Source organism: Chelonoidis abingdonii, chromosome 4 (assembly GCF_003597395.2).
Source record: "Chelonoidis abingdonii isolate Lonesome George chromosome 4, CheloAbing_2.0, whole genome shotgun sequence".
Taxonomy (NCBI): Eukaryota; Metazoa; Chordata; order Testudines; family Testudinidae; genus Chelonoidis; species Chelonoidis abingdonii.
In genome coordinates, this window is record NC_133772.1 from 32989695 (window position 1) to 33005088 (window position 15394).

The 15394-nt window shown below is 48.4% G+C and overlaps 1 protein-coding gene across 1 annotated transcript in view; it reads left to right on the forward strand.

Moving 5' to 3' along the window:
- The first annotated feature begins 3964 nt into the window (after nt 1–3964).
- The window catches only part of BEST1 (bestrophin 1), a 26131-nt gene continuing 14701 nt past the window's right edge, over nt 3965–15394 (forward strand). Inside the window, exons 1-4 of the mRNA XM_032779914.2 lie at nt 3965–4164; nt 9324–9483; nt 11259–11353; nt 11522–11755. Coding sequence (XP_032635805.1) covers nt 9332–9483; nt 11259–11353; nt 11522–11755 — 481 coding nt within the window. The 5' untranslated portion in view covers nt 3965–4164; nt 9324–9331. The remainder of the gene's footprint in view (nt 4165–9323; nt 9484–11258; nt 11354–11521; nt 11756–15394) is intronic.

The window sequence follows — 15394 nt, forward strand, 5'->3', positions numbered from 1 at the left end:
GTCAGAGAAGGCCTGCAGAGTTCTTCCACCCTCTCCCTGGGCTGGGGCTTCCTTCTCATCAGGGCTTCCTCCCTTTATGTTCACACCCAGCTCCTCCCCAAGCTGGGCTTCATCTTCAGTTGGGCCTGGCCTACCCTCCAGGGACAACTATGTGCCTTAATTGAGCTCACTAACTCCGGTTAACCCTTTCAGTGCCACTGTGTGGTATATAAACATTTGTGTCTGAACATGAATTTGCCCCTTGTAATCCATCTTTCTTCCACGGGGAACCCTGAGCCAGTCCCAACCTCTATGTGCCTGGGGTTTGCTCATTTGTACAATGCAGATAATGAGAATGACCCAAGGCTTCATTACCTGATCCTACTAAAATTCTTTGCCCCAATTGCCCCTTTCCATAGATATAGCCACAAAAGAAAATTGGGGGTGAGATGCTGTGGGGATTCACCCACTGATGGTTGTCACGGAGTCCCCGGGCAATGCTCTGGAACTGCTCCCCACTAAGCCAGTCAGGACTTTGGGGAGCCTCATCTCCCTTGGAGCAGACTTGTTCAGGGCAAGAAGCTCACACGTCTTCACCTCCTGGGTCTCTCCTTGACCGTTCAACATCCCTGCCCTCGCTGCTCCCACAGACGAGCCCCACCCAGGGGGTCTGGGAAGCCACAGGTTTGCACCCCCACTTTGCATCAGACGTGACTTCTCAGCCAGCAAAACAGAGGTTTTCGATGACGAGTAACAGGCGTCCTAAAACAAGCTGTAGAACAGCGAACCAGACCCCTCGGCCGGTCATTCTGGGGGGCAGTGAGCCAGACCCCTAGCTCTACTTCATCCTCGTCCCCAGCTAGCTCCAGACTAACTCCCCCACCCCCCTCTCTCCTCAACTCCTTCCCGGGCCAGGAGTCACCTGATCCCTTTGCTCTCAACACCCTTCACTGGCACCTTTGGCAGGGAGCCCCCAGGCCACCATTGCTAGGAGAACAGAGTGCCAGGCATCTTAGGTGCACTTGCCCTTTGCTCTGCAGCAATCACACACCCTTAGCCCACCACCTAGATACTAAGAACTGCATAGGGAACACGGAGGCACCAACACGTTTCAAGCAAACATAAGAACATCCCATTCGGCACAATGGTAAATAGCAAAGTCCCTAGGAGCTTTCCATTTACTAACACTGAGACACGCAGTACGTTCAAAATACAACAGTAATAGTGAAGGCACATATGATGGGCAAGTTCAAAGTTGTGGAGAATGTCAAGGGGCATCCCTCTTGCAAGTGCATGGAAGGGAAGTTTTACTAGAAGGAAGGACGAAGAAGAACGGAGGAGAGAAACAAACAGTTCTACCTGGAGGCCCTGCAAAAAGGTGTGAAACATTCAAGTTTCCCCCACTTTTAACTTATAGACAAATGTGGGACCTGCAAGAACACTCTAAACTAATTACTAGTAATCGTAAACGCCCACCACCCCAAATTTCAGTGTCTGGGGGGGCCCCATCACCCCTTCCCCAAAGAACTTCCCTCCTGGGCCCTCGATGGACTTCAACCAATTCCCTGGTGACAGCACAGATAAAACCCCTTGATATTAAAACAAGAACATAACCATTCCCCCCTCCTTCCCACCAATCCCTGGATCCAGACCCCAATCCCTGGATATAAAACAAGGAAAAATCTAATCAGGTTTAAAAATGAAAGCTTAATAAAGAAAGAAAACGGTAAAAATTATCCCCTAAAATCAGAAGGAAAATGCTTTACAGGTCATCAATTCCTATAAGACCAGAGTCCCCCCGCCCCCAGCCTTAGGTACAAAGTTACAGCAAACAGAGGTAAAATCCTTCCAGCAAAAAGAAACATTCACCAATTGAGAAAACAAACATAAGACTAATCCGCCTTGCCTGGCTATTACTTACAATTTTGAAACATGAAAGACTGATTCAGAAAGATTTGGAGAACCTGGATGTACGTCTGGTCCCTCTTAGTCCCAAGAGCGAACAACGAAAAAACAAAAAGCACAAACAAAGACTTCTCTCCATCAAGATTTGAAAGTATCTTGTCCCCCTATTGGTCCTCTGGTCAGGTGTCAGCCAGATTTACTGAGCTTCTTAACCTTTTACAGGTAAAAGAGACATTAACCCTTAACTATCTGTTTGTGACAACGGGACTGTGAGAAAAGCACAACGTTGGTGCTCAGGAGAAGGGGTGATTGCAGAGATGCCAGAAGGGGAGAATTTGTGCAGGATTTTGAAGGTGAGCATGGGAAGCTTGGACTTGATGTGGAATGTGAAGGGGGATGTGATCAAGCCCAAACAAGGAGTTTACTGGAGTTTGGACAGAGTTGTGAGAGGAAAGAAGACAGCAAGGTGATCTCTAGGGAGGCCAGAGCAGAGTAGGTTGGAGTAGCCAAGGTTTGAGCTGGCCACGCCATGGCTGGGATCGGAAAGGACAGATAGGGTGTAGAGATGCTGCAGAAAATGCTGTAGCAGGATTTGACATGGGCCTGCCTAAATATGGGTGGGAGGAAGAAGACCAAAGAGTTGAGAACGACATTGTGGTTGCAAACCTAGGAGAGAAGGAAGAGAGGGCCTATGGAGGGTAATGAACAAGACAGGGAGAGTAGAGGGCTTGAGACCAAATGTGAGGAGCTCAGGTTACCAAGCAGAGTTTAAGGAAGTGGTTGGACACCCAGGTAGGACTGTTGGAGAGGCATTCAGAGAAGAAAGACTGAGCAGAGGGGAAGAGGCTGGGAATTGAAAGTCATCAGCACTGAGATAGTATATGATAGAGCAGACAATGTCACCCAGGGAGAGAGGATAAGTTAAAGAGAGTAGGGGACTCAGGAGGAACATTAATGAAAGCAGACGAGGGGAGGAGGAGCCACTGAAGAAAACATTGAATGAGAGGTTGGTGAGATATTAGAACCAGAAGAGCCAGAGGAGCCCAAGGAGGGCAAGGGAAGAAGGAGGAGAAGAAGGCAACGATGTAGTAGATAGATGGAGAAAGAACAGGCTCTTAGGCTCCATCAGGATGAGGTTAGTGGTGATCAAGAATGGTTTCAGGAAAGCAGAGGGAGCAGAGGCCAGATTTCAGGGCATCATGAAAACTAGAAGGGAGGAAATTTAGGCAGTGGGAATAGGGAGTGCACCCAAAGAATTTAGAGGCAAAGGAAGGAGGGAAACAAGGCATCAGCTGGGCAGGTAAATAGGGGTGAGGGTGGCTTTCTAGGGGGCAGAGGTTACCAGATTACGTACGAGACTGCAGGAGAGTAGCCAGAGAAGTGAGGAAGGGACTGAGGGGACTCAGACATTAGGAGGGAGGAGGGGTTAGAGGTGGGCACTAGGAAAGAGACAGTGGCAAGGCCCTGGACAGGGAAGAGAAGAGGCTTTGAGAGGAGTCCGGATTGGCAAGGAGAATCTCTGTGGGCTCGAGGGCCAGGAGTCAGTCAGGGTGCGAATGGCTCTACAGTAGGGGAAGCCCCAGGTCCCTGAACTTTCTCCAGTGGTGCTGGGCAGTGCAGGAGTGAAGGAATCACAGGCTAAAAGAGAGACTGGGGTTGGTGGGGCAGACAGTGCCCCGGGTGGGGACGTCCATATAGCTTCTTGTCCACAGGGGCAAGGCCTCCTGCCCTCTTGCACCAAGGTATGAGCTGGGCCATGGCGGGGCATGCAGGGAAAGGCCATGCAGGTCATGAGGGAAAGGTATTTTACAGCATTTGTGGAAAATTCCAACCTCTCTTAATCCCCGGGGCTCCTCTGAAACCGTGACACACAGGAAGGAACCAAACAGGAAAGAATTAGAGGAAAATGCCTCTCTTCTTGTAGCCACCTTGGCTGTGCCAGGAGTTAGCAGCAGCCGCCAAGCAGCCAGCCCTGCCTCCCCCCTCCCCCAGCCGCCTCTGTAAACACACAGGGGCTTACTCGGAAGATTAGAAAGGAACAGCGCAAAAGACAAGAGTCTCTTTTGTAATGGGAGTGGGATTAAAGAATCAAGTGACCGGCTGCAGCTCCCAAGTCGGTTTCAGGCTCCTTCGAGCACCCAGTCTCTGTCAGGTTCAATCCCCCATGAGCCGAGGGGGCGGTGGGAGGAGGGGGGTGGCGTGTGCCGACAAAGGACCCAGCGAGGACATATGCAGGACCAAACTTCCCAAGTCTCCCGTGCAGTCCAGAAGCCTGTGCCGGTAAGTACTCGCACCCCATGGGGCTTTATCACATGGCTGGAAAGAGTCCCTCAGGGACTGCTAGTTTGATATGTCTATCTATAGTATTATACTGTGCCGATCACCATGGTATATTAGCATTCGTCTTTCTGTTGTGGACACTTGATTGAGTCTGTCTGTCTGTCTGTGTGAGGGCTGTGAGTGCTGGTTAATGTCCATCAGTTTCTGGATGTGATTGTTAATCCAAACGGAATGACCAGAACTATTCAGCGAGTAACCAGGTAGTGGCTGCGTAGATGCTGGGAGAACAGACCTCACTCATACAGAATGCCAGGCAGCTGGGTATCTGGCTATGCAGACTCACTAGAAATGATGTGCGAGTGTTTTTTTCTCTTTCTGCTTGTCTATCCCAGCTCCCAATATGCCAGTCCCAACACTGATCTTACGCTGCATCTCTCAGTCCCAAACTGCAGAGAAAGCCACGCATGTAGTCCCATTCTGCAACATTTCCACCCCAATGGGCAGGATGGCAGGGAAACTACCTTAACTATCCAGAGTGAAGGGAAAAAGCATAGGAAATGGCCCGTGCCCTATGCCTGCAGCAGAGGAATTAGATGGAAGTGGGAAACAGCCATTATTTACATAAAGACGAGCTGAAGTTTTCCATGTTTGGTAAAAATTTATTCTGCATTTGAGTTATGTAAGGAAGAGTCTCCCTGGGCGCTTTGAGACATGAAGGGAGGTGTGTAACACACACAACCCAGCCCGCTCTGTGTAATAGGTCCCCAAGATAGCTATGTAAGTGTGTGTACCTTTCTGGTACATAACCTATATGTGTGCAGGTTATGGAACAGTTAAAGTTGCAACCAGCCTTCTAAGTCCTAGAAACATATATGAAAATGTACGCATATAACAGGCATTACAAGAGGAGTGATCTACTTGGCAGACAAAGGTCCCAGCTGTGCAGGTTTCTGGTATCACAGTGTGGGCTGAGACTCAGCTAATTGTCACTGAAAATGCAACACAAAAGGTACTGCAAAAGCAGTAGCATCTTCAGAAAGAGTAATAACGCTGGATATGTGTGTGTTCCTTTTGGGATGGAGGATCAGGCTGGTCTTTGAGATGGTCAGCAATGCAGCTTTCCAGGTCCATTTCCCAGGAGGAGGGTTGATTTCATGCTTTACAGTGCACCTGCAGTTTGGGAGCATCAGCTGGGAGTGAACACTGTCTTGTAGTCAACAGTGTGTGTGTGTGTTTGTGGGCTCATTTACAAGTGGGCAAAAGCTAGCAGCTTCGGCTATGGATAAATATTCATGAATTTGAAAAAAGAAGCACACCTCTAACTGTATAACTTGTATTTGTCTGTCCAGTATAGGCCTGCAGCTTCTGAATTGATATTTCATTCCATCAGTTTTACGGTGGTGTAACTCCTCTTATTAATTATTATTATTATTATTATACACTCAAGGTTGTGCTAGAAACCTAGTCATTAAGCCTCACAGTGCCATTAACAGACACTGCTTCTGGAGGGGCTGATTTCATTTCCTGAACACATTTCCTCCCTCAACATGATTCATTAGGAAATATTCTGATTTAATTGATAGCTGGAGGGGTGTTGCTGGGATTGCTGTTCTTCCGACCCTGGGCTTGCTCTGTCTCCAGCACTCACGTGTGGTATCCGGGTTTGCTGTGCTGTACTGTCTTTCAAAATCAGGACAGACCCATCCACCCAACACCCAGCTCAGCATTAGGGGGAGCTGTCACTAGCTAGTGCAGGGCAAATACTGTCCATTAGCCTTTATTTGAATCTGTGAAAGAAATCAATCTGCCAGTTTTCTTGCAACTTGTGTGTTCATTTTCCAAAAACATTCTGGGAACAAGCTTCCTGGCAGGCATGTTTGCAAAAAGAAGCAGCAGAATTTGAATTCACAAACCTGAGTCTTTATAATAAACACCTGATTCTAGGAGTTAGGCTCACTCAATTAGGGATCAGAAACTATATCACACAGGATCTATGTCCAGTCCAACTAACCAACGTGGCTTGAATTTTGACTATCATAGAGTCCTAATGAGATGAGACAACTTCTTGATAATGGTTCAGTGAATACGTTGCATAACAAATTAATGCTAGAACGTTGTAACAGCTCACAAACAATTCATGGTCAGAAAAAAGGTGATGCTCATTAATGGGTTATTTGTTGTAAACTATTCACTCCTCTTTCCACTGTGCTGCTGGAGTCACTTTCCTTCACACCCTGGACATACACTATTGTCCACCTCCTCAGCATGGTGTTGGGGCACTTTATTGCAAGAGGTGCTATCTGCTACCCTCAGTGTGGTGTCGGGGACGTGGCCTTGCTGGAGATGCCGTCCTTCAGAATGTGGACACGCACCTTCTTCCAAGCCCAGCATTAAAAGGACTGATGCTGTGCTGTTGCAGTGCTGCCCTTTGCAGCCTAGACACCTGGGGGGATGCATGCTTTTCTCCCCTGCCTGATCACTGTTCTCATTTTTCCTCAGTTCCCCAGAGGCCTGATGCAAACCCACTGAAGTCAAGGAGAATCTTTCCTAAATGTATTTAGTGCTGGGGAAAGTTGTCTGAGCAGCAGCTCTGGGCAGCAGGGACCATTTCTAGGGCCTGATCCACTGCCCTTTGAAGTCAATGGACCGAAGGCCTCAGCCTTCTGCTGAGGCTGCCAACAAGGGGCTAATTCTCTGCTGCTTTGGAACATACTCCAGAGATGTCTTGATCTTGAAACCTCCCCCAGCAGAACTGCAGAGTGAAATGTCTAATAAAATAAACACTGGAAAGCTGTAAACCGTGATATTGAGAAACTGCAAGCACTGACGTAAATGCAAGGAAGGGCCATTCTTCAAAAGAGGGGTCCACAGCCCAAGAGGCTGGGAAACCTACAGTATGAGGAGAATTCAGCCACAGGAAGCTTTCTATTGCCTTCCCAGCCTTTACACTTTCTCCTTGGACAAGCCGCACTGGAGGAGGAGGACTCCCCAAAGCTGATGTGAATGGAACAGGAGGGGCAAGAAGATGTGAATGTCTTCTTCCTTCCACACAGCAGCCAGCACCACTGCCACCCACCCCTACCCCCTGCCACTTGCGCTCATCAAAGAGCCGCAATTCAAGTCAGAGCATTCATTTGCGGGTGGGATCAACCCACTTTGCTGTTCTCTAATGTGTTTAAACTACCTCCACTTAGTCCTGGAGATGTGCCCAAGCCTGATTTAAAACATTTCTTAACGAACTGCCTCCCCTCATCTTCCTCTCCCTCTCCCTCCCCTTCTCCACACACCTATCCCGTTCCCATTTTGGTCTCCTGTCTCCACCTTTACCTCTCTCCTTCTTCCCCATTCTCTTTCTGTCTTATCTACCTTTCTCTCTCCCCTCAGAGCCTCCTTTCTTTCTTTCTTTCTTTCTTTCCTTTACTCTGTCTTCTCTTTTTTCATCTTTACACACATTCCCAGGGGCGGTACACCACTTCTCTGGAGTCTGCTTGCAGACCTTTTCCCCTCCAACTACAGCTACCAATCACCCAGGCTCTAGATCGGTGTCCCAGTCACTTTGTCTCTGCCAGAGCAGCAGGTGTGACCCTTTCTTTCTCATTCCTGCCTTCAGATACTTTAAGCTGGTTCTGTCACCCATCCAAGGGTTCCTACAGAGCTCAAGGAATTGGTAATGAATAGGGAGCCCTTTGCTACTAGGTCACGGTATAAACCTAGACCAGGTCAGTTAGTGGCTGAATATTGATACCACCGTGTAGCTGCTTTGAGGTTTATGTGACGTGACAGGTTTCAGAGTAGCAACCATATTAGTCTGTAGCAGCAAAAACAATGAGGAGTCCTTGTGGCACCTTAGAGACTAACAAATTTATTTGGGCATAAGCTTTTGTGGGCTAAAACCACAAGGACTCCTCGTTGTTTTTATGTGACATGAGTTAGTGCTGCCAGCCCGGATCTCAGGGAACAGGTCAAAATCCATCATCACAACTGGCTCAAATCTGCCTCCTTGTCAGCTACAGACCAAGGACTGAATGGAGTCTGTGCTCCCTTCGTGCCCCTACAGAGACGCTTTGGGAGGGGCATCAAGCACTGCTATTGGCCATGCTCAGGGCTGTCCATGCAGCATCTTCCAGGAGCTCTGAAATAACAGTAAAGACAGAGCTCCTTTTCTGTTCCTGAGCCTCAGTTCAATGGCTGGGAATAACAAGAGTCAAATACCAATCCTAACATAAAGTGACCTTTGCAAAGCATTATCCTGGGAAGGAAGGAAGGGTAAAGCTGGCAAATCCTTCTCCCTCCCTGCAGCTGATTGGATTATATTGGTAAATGTCCCAGTTGCAAGTGGAAGAATTTATCAGAGAAAAAGGCCTGAGCACTCTCTTCAAAGACACTTGGACACACTATCAGCTTCCACAGCACCAGTGCCCTCTGCTCTCCCTGGGATACTGGCCAGACTTCTTGCTTGCAACAAAGTTTGCTCTGCTATAGAAGGCAGTTGTTATGGGTTAGGTTGCTGGATATGGATCTTTTATATAAGACCAATCTGATCCAGGTTTTTTACAATGGATTCTTTGAGGATTCCTTAGAAAAAACTATGAGAAACGTATTTTAGCAAGATTCATCTTTCCTGAGATAGCAAATCCACAAGTTCTACAGGCACCCAGATACTGAGGTGATGGGCATGGTATAAACACCTAGATAGATAGATAATGGTAAATTAGGGAAAGTCAAGATATGTCCTTCTGAGTCTTCCACAGCCAGAGGCTACCAGTCCAGATGTTTCATTAAAGAACCAGGGCACAGCTCCAGCCTAAACCATAGGAAATTCAATAGGCCCAGTTCCATCTAGCACATATGGACCATCCTCACTACTTCCTGAAGTTCTGGACTGTGTTTGCTTTTGATAAACGGGCCATGGCATGATTCTCTGAATTGGATTTCTGGGCCTACCTAAAATGGACTTTGGGGTGGCCCCAGGAAGAGAAGAACCTGAGTCTCTGTGCACAGCTGGGATGGACTCCTAGTGTTGCTGTTTCTGGACAGTGTCCCCACACTGCACAGAAATCCCTTACTAGCTCAGTCACACTTGCTGTACTACAGCCTTCTTCCACCCCTTTAGCAGTTTTCCTGATGGCCTCAGTATCTTCATGTTTTGTTCCTCACAGGCTCTGTGATGACTGTGACATACACAAATCGGGTAGCTGATGTGCGCCTGGGCACCTTCTCGCAGCTCCTGCTCCGATGGAAAGGAAGTATCTACAAACTCCTCTACTGCGAGTTCTTCATCTTCATCACTCTCTACTTTAGCATCAGCCTCACTTACAGGTAAGTTTCCTCTTTCACCTGAGCCCTGAGAGACCCATCCAGGTTCTGCCTATTATTCAGGCAGTGTGGGTTTGGGGACAATGATACTGGCTACTGGGGAAAAGGAACTGGGCAAGAAATGTTTAGTACAGGTCCTAGCCTTGGGAAGCAGTGTCAGTGATGGTGCATTGCAGAGGTTCCATTTCCCAAGAACATCAGAGACTTGTTCCCTGGATCTACTGAGACATGAAGAGAGGAAAGCTCTTTCCTCACTGTTCCAATAGAGTTTACTAGCTGACAGCTTTTCCTTATCAGTGGGGTTAGAGTTTCTCCCAAGTTACTAGTGAAATATACACAGGGTGACCCTTCTCCTTAGATGGATTCTCCGTGGAGGGAAAGTAAGTTATGTATGATGGATACCTGTCCTTCCAGAAAAGAGCAGATTATGGTTAAATGAATACAGATAAGATGGATGTGCATATACGGGGGACATCCCCATCCCACAGGAAGATGGTTTCTCTGGGCTTAGGTAGTGAACATACAGAGGATAACCCCGGAAGGGTGTTTTGGGGAAGAAATCCCTTAGATTGCACAGGGTGGCATTTCCTCTGGTGTCTCTTACGGAGCAGACAGAATGACTGGGGCAGCAGGAGGTGTGGGTGGGGGGGAAGAGAGAGCCCAGGGTTTGGGTGGGGGGGCAGTCAATATTTTTTTTGCTTGGTGTGGCAAAAAATGTAGAACTGGCCCTGCCACCGAGATGCTAAATCCAGTTCAATGGTACATTTCTGGTATCATACAACATTTCTGTATTGGCCACTACGCCTCTCCTAGGTTGGACATTTGTGCTTTGCCATAGGGTCAGACAGCAGGTGTCAGGCATTGCTTCCGATAGTCAGGCCTAGTGGCTGCAGCCTGGGTCACCACTAGGCATAAGGTTGGGCCTGAGCCAACCATGGTCGTGGAATCAAGATCTGGGGGCAGGCTGGAGTCAAAACCGAAATCAGAGTCTGTAGCCAGGATTGGAACCATAGCCAGAGTCCAGGTGCAGGCCAGAGATCAAAGCTGGGTGGTCAGAGTCCAGAGACAAGACAAGCTAATACCAAATCCAGAGTGCAGACATGCGCTGAAGGTAGAAATTGGATAGTCAGAGTCCGAGGGTTGCAGGGAGATCCAAAGACAGAAGAAAGGTTGGAGCAGGTCAGTGACATGGCTGAAGTGAGGCTACTGCAGGGCAAGGACCGGACTCAGGCAGGACTGGGGCTGCAGCTGTAGTCTGCTGCACTGAGAGGCAGCAGGACGGCTCCTGACTGGGTAGCACCCGTTACTCAGACTGATCTGCTTTGCAGGTCTCCTGGGGTTGTGGAAATACCTGAGACTGGGGTCATCTGATGCAGTCTCTGCTTGGTGATAGGTTGCTACTGTATGCCTGAGGACTGACTCACTCACTGCAGCCCCTGAGCCAGCAGCCCTAGTTTGGTTGCAAGTTTGCCTCACAGCAGGCCAGGAAGTATCTCCTGAGTTGGCTACTGGGTCATTTCCTTTAGCACAGTCATCTCCTAGGTGGGATGGCAACACGTTTCATGTGGTGCTTCCCTTGGGTAAAACAGAGTGGAGCTCCCTTGGATACCCCCCCTGGGTTGACAAGCAAGGTGTTTCCCATGGAACATCTCCTAGGTCAGAGAGCACAATGGTTTCATTGGCTTTGTTCATGGACTCTCATCCACGTAGGGCTGGGAAGAGTGAAGTCTCTTCTGCGAGGCTGATAGTGAGAATGTGCCTCTGGGTTTTCTTTTCAGGCTGGTCCTAAATGCAAGCCAAAGGCTGATGTTTGAGAAGCTGACTCTGTATTGCAATAACTATGCTGAATTGATCCCTGTGTCCTTTGTGCTGGGTAAGGAGCGCGGGGCTGGCAGGTGGGATGGTGCTACTCCTTCCTATCCGGACACTGCTCTGTGGGCCATTGGGATGCACTTGGGACATAACTAGCCACTCCTCCCCTGCAGACCCTGGTGTATCTGACAGGTATCTGGATGGACTAATTAGGCCAATTCCGTCCTAGGTTTCTATGTAGCCCTGGTGGTATCTCGCTGGTGGGGTCAGTACGAGAGTATCCCATGGCCCGATCGCATCATGAACCTGGTCTCCAGTAACGTGGATGGACAAGATGAGTATGGGCGCCTCCTGCGGCGCACCCTGATGCGCTACAGCAACCTTTGCAGTGTGCTGATCCTCCGCTCCGTCAGCACCGCCGTTTACAAGCGCTTCCCTAGCACAGAGCACATCGTGCGAGCAGGTAGGTGCCCTCTCCGTCTCTAGCGCAGTTGCTAAGCCTAACCCAGAGGCTGCTACAGTCCTGGAAGGGCTGGCTGGGTCAGGTGTGGTGGAAACAACTGCATGACCTCGAGATACAGAGATACCCACTGTAATCCTTGTGGCTCAGGAGACCAGGGCTAGGGGGACAAGCCAGGAAATCCAAACGAATCTATGGGTCCCAAACAAGAAGCGCAGAGGCCAGGCAATGAGCATTATGGATACAGTCCTGTAGAATGCTCAGTGATTGCTGCAGGTGCTGATCACCTACCACTGGGATTTCTGGGAAACTGAGGACTCCCGGCACAGCCAGGAATTACTCAGGCTTGAGCCCTATGTCATTAGCCCCCTCGCTACTGCTACCAAGGAGAGAATGCATCTTTGAGATCGACCTAGCCAGTCATGTTTTTTCCTGTTGTTTGAGCTTCGAAATAATGCAATTGAAGGCTAGTTTCTGATCACAATTAATTTTTCTTCTACTGTGAGCACACACACACACACACATTGGTTATTGCAGGTTTGGGGTTGGGTACTCTGAGTTGTTATTGCAGGGCTGTTCCTGAGGACACGGGGCTGTATACACTTGCTCTTTATTGCAGGGTTCATCAGAAAGATGTAGTGGCAGGCTCTGGTTTTTTTCTGTAGGGTCACTGGGAAGAACAAGATGGCTTCCATTCTTGATCCCCTTGACATTTTATTATTGTAGGTTTGCTCATGAGTTGTGCTGACACGGTGAAATGCTCCCCCCACTGCAAAGGGCCAGCAGAGTCCTCTGCACTACTTGAGCCTTCAGCATGAGTCAAAGTGGTGGAGCTTGAATAGGCCTCCTGCACTGGGGAGGATTTTACCCATGATCAGTAATTGCTGTGCATGATCATGCATTGTAAGTTATGTTCATGGGAGTGGTGGCTACTGATAATTTATGTGCTGTTGGAGGGGAAGGGGGGAATACACATTAAGAGAATAACACAGATGAAAGAAGCACATAAAGACAAATAAAAGTTGAATCTCTTCATAAGCGCAAGTCTCATATGCATTCTTGACTTGATTCTCAGATTGTTGCACTCTCTGGTGGTCATTGAAGGTCATTGCTTTTCATTCAACTTTCTACTTTTTCACCTTGTTTTCTCTGATTTTATTAAATATGGTTTTTCTTTGTCAGTCAGAAAATCAGCACCTTGAACATCAGGTTTACTTCAAACATAGAGCAGCTCATAGCAAAGAGAATTCTAACAGCAGCTTAGATGCAGGTAACCCAAACAGCAGTGATGTGGTCATAGATTTCATCTCTTTAAAGGCCTTTTGTTGCTATTGATTTAGACCAGATAGTATTCGTGGTCAGAGGTGTGTTCTGAGCAGCAGTGTGGAAGCCAGCAATTTGGTTGTTTTAGTTCTCATACTGACTGTGTGACCTTGAGCAAGCCACAGCTGTCTTGTGTCTCAGTTTTCCCATCTACAATTCTCCCTATTTACCAAAAGGAATTAAAATAGTTCCTATCAGGGGTGTTGCAGGGTTATTTAGTTGTGTGGGATGTGATCAGTATTGTTATGGGAGTGCTTCATGGGAGGGACATCTGTTATTCCTCTTCAAAAGGCATGACTGCTGGATGTGAATGACACATTCTAGAGTTAATGCATCGCACATTTGTCCCCAGTGGGCTTCCGTTAAAGCCTCTTCTTAGGCCAGGTCTACACTGTGACTTTAAATCGGTTTAATGGCCGATATACCGATTTAACGCTGTATCCGTTCACACGACGTTGTCATTAATATCGAGTTAAACGGCTCCTTAAATCGATTTCGGAACTCTCACCGGTGCACTGAGGGTAGCTGTTCTCAGCCTATCCCATAGTTCCCATTCGTGTTTGAGGCACAGTGCCTGATGGGGCATAAAACATTGCCCGGGTGGTGCTGGTACAGCCTCACCCCTCCTTTGTGAAGGCAGCAGACACACCTTTGGAGTCTTTTTCCCCGAGTGCATTGAGCAAATGCCATAGCACAGCAATCATGGACCCTGAGATCACAAACGGTATTCTGACCGTTTGTCAACACCTCGCGTACTCTCGACTGGACTATACTGAACAATGAACTGCAAAGGCAGGAGGAGAGGAGGAGGCAGTTATTGCTGACGGTGAGAGACAGCGATGACGAGATGGAGGCAGAATTCTCCATAAACCGCTGGCCCCGCGTTTTGGAGCTACTGCTATAACGGGCATCTACTACCATTGAACGCCGAATTTGGCATGGAAACAAGCACAGACTGGTGGACCGCATTGTTTTGACGGTGTGGGACGATTCGCAGTGGCTGCAAAACTTCGCATGCGTAAGAACACTTTTTAGAACTTTGTGACATGCTTTCCCTGCCCTGAAACGCCGTATACAAACATGAGAGAGCAGCCCTCACAGTGGAAGAAGCGATGGCAATAGCCCTCTGAAGCTTGCAACGCCAGACAGCTACCGGTCAGTTGGAAATCAATTTGGAGTGGGCAAATCTACTGTGGGGCTGCAGTGATGCAAGTAGCCAAGCAATCGTTAAGCTGCTGCTACGAAAGGTTGTGACTCTTGGGAAACGTGCAGGTGATAGTGGATGGCTTTGCTGCAATGGGTTTTTCCGAACTGTGGTGGGGCCATTAGATGGAACCCATATCCCTATCTTGGCCCCAGAACACCAGGGCACCAGTACGTGAACCGCAAGGGGTACTTTTCAATGGTGCTGCAAGCACTGGTGGACCACAAGGGACGTTTCAACCCACATCCACGTGGATGGCCAGGAAGGTTCATGACGCTCGCGTCTTCAGGAGCACTGTCTGTTTAAACGGCTGCAGCAAGGAATTACTTCCCAGACCAGAAAATAACCGTTGGGAATGTTCAAATGCCTATAGTTATCTGGGGGACCAGCCTACCCCTTGATGCCATGGCTCATGAAAGCCATTCACTGGCAGCCTGGACAGTGGTCAGGAGCTGTTCAACTAACAGGCTGAGCAAGTGCCGGATGGTGTAGAATGTGATTCTGGCCGTTAAGTGTCGTGGCGATCATTACTTACTCGTCAGACCTCAGCCAAACCAATTCCGCTTGCATTTGCTGCTTGCTGTGTGCTCCACAATTTTTGTGAGACTAGGGGAGACATTTATGGCTGGTGTGGAGAGCTGAGGCAAATCACCTGGCGCTGAGTACGAGCACCAGAGACCAGGGCGATTAGAAGAGCACACCTGGAGGCGCTGCGGCATCAGAGAAGCCCTGAAAACGAGTTTCAGCACGGCCAGGGTACGTGTGACTCTGTTGCTTCCCTTTGATGACCCTCCGCATTGATGGCTTTATCAGTGTAAGCACCCACCCCCCCTTTTCATTACAGGTTGGCGAAGGAAATTAAAATTCTGTATCGTTAAAACATCATGTTATTATCCTATTAAAAAAGTTCATGTAAATGTGACATAAGGGGGAGGGTGGGTTCTTTTAAACTATATCCAATCTGAGTTTTTCACATAAGTCCCATCATATGTTGACTAGGAGTTTCCCTGTAAGCAACCCCCCTCCCCCTTTACGGGATGTTTCTGTTAATTTACAATTTTTCGGATCAAAATAGAGAAAGGAGAGCAAAACGAGCTTAGTTCACAGCGCAATAT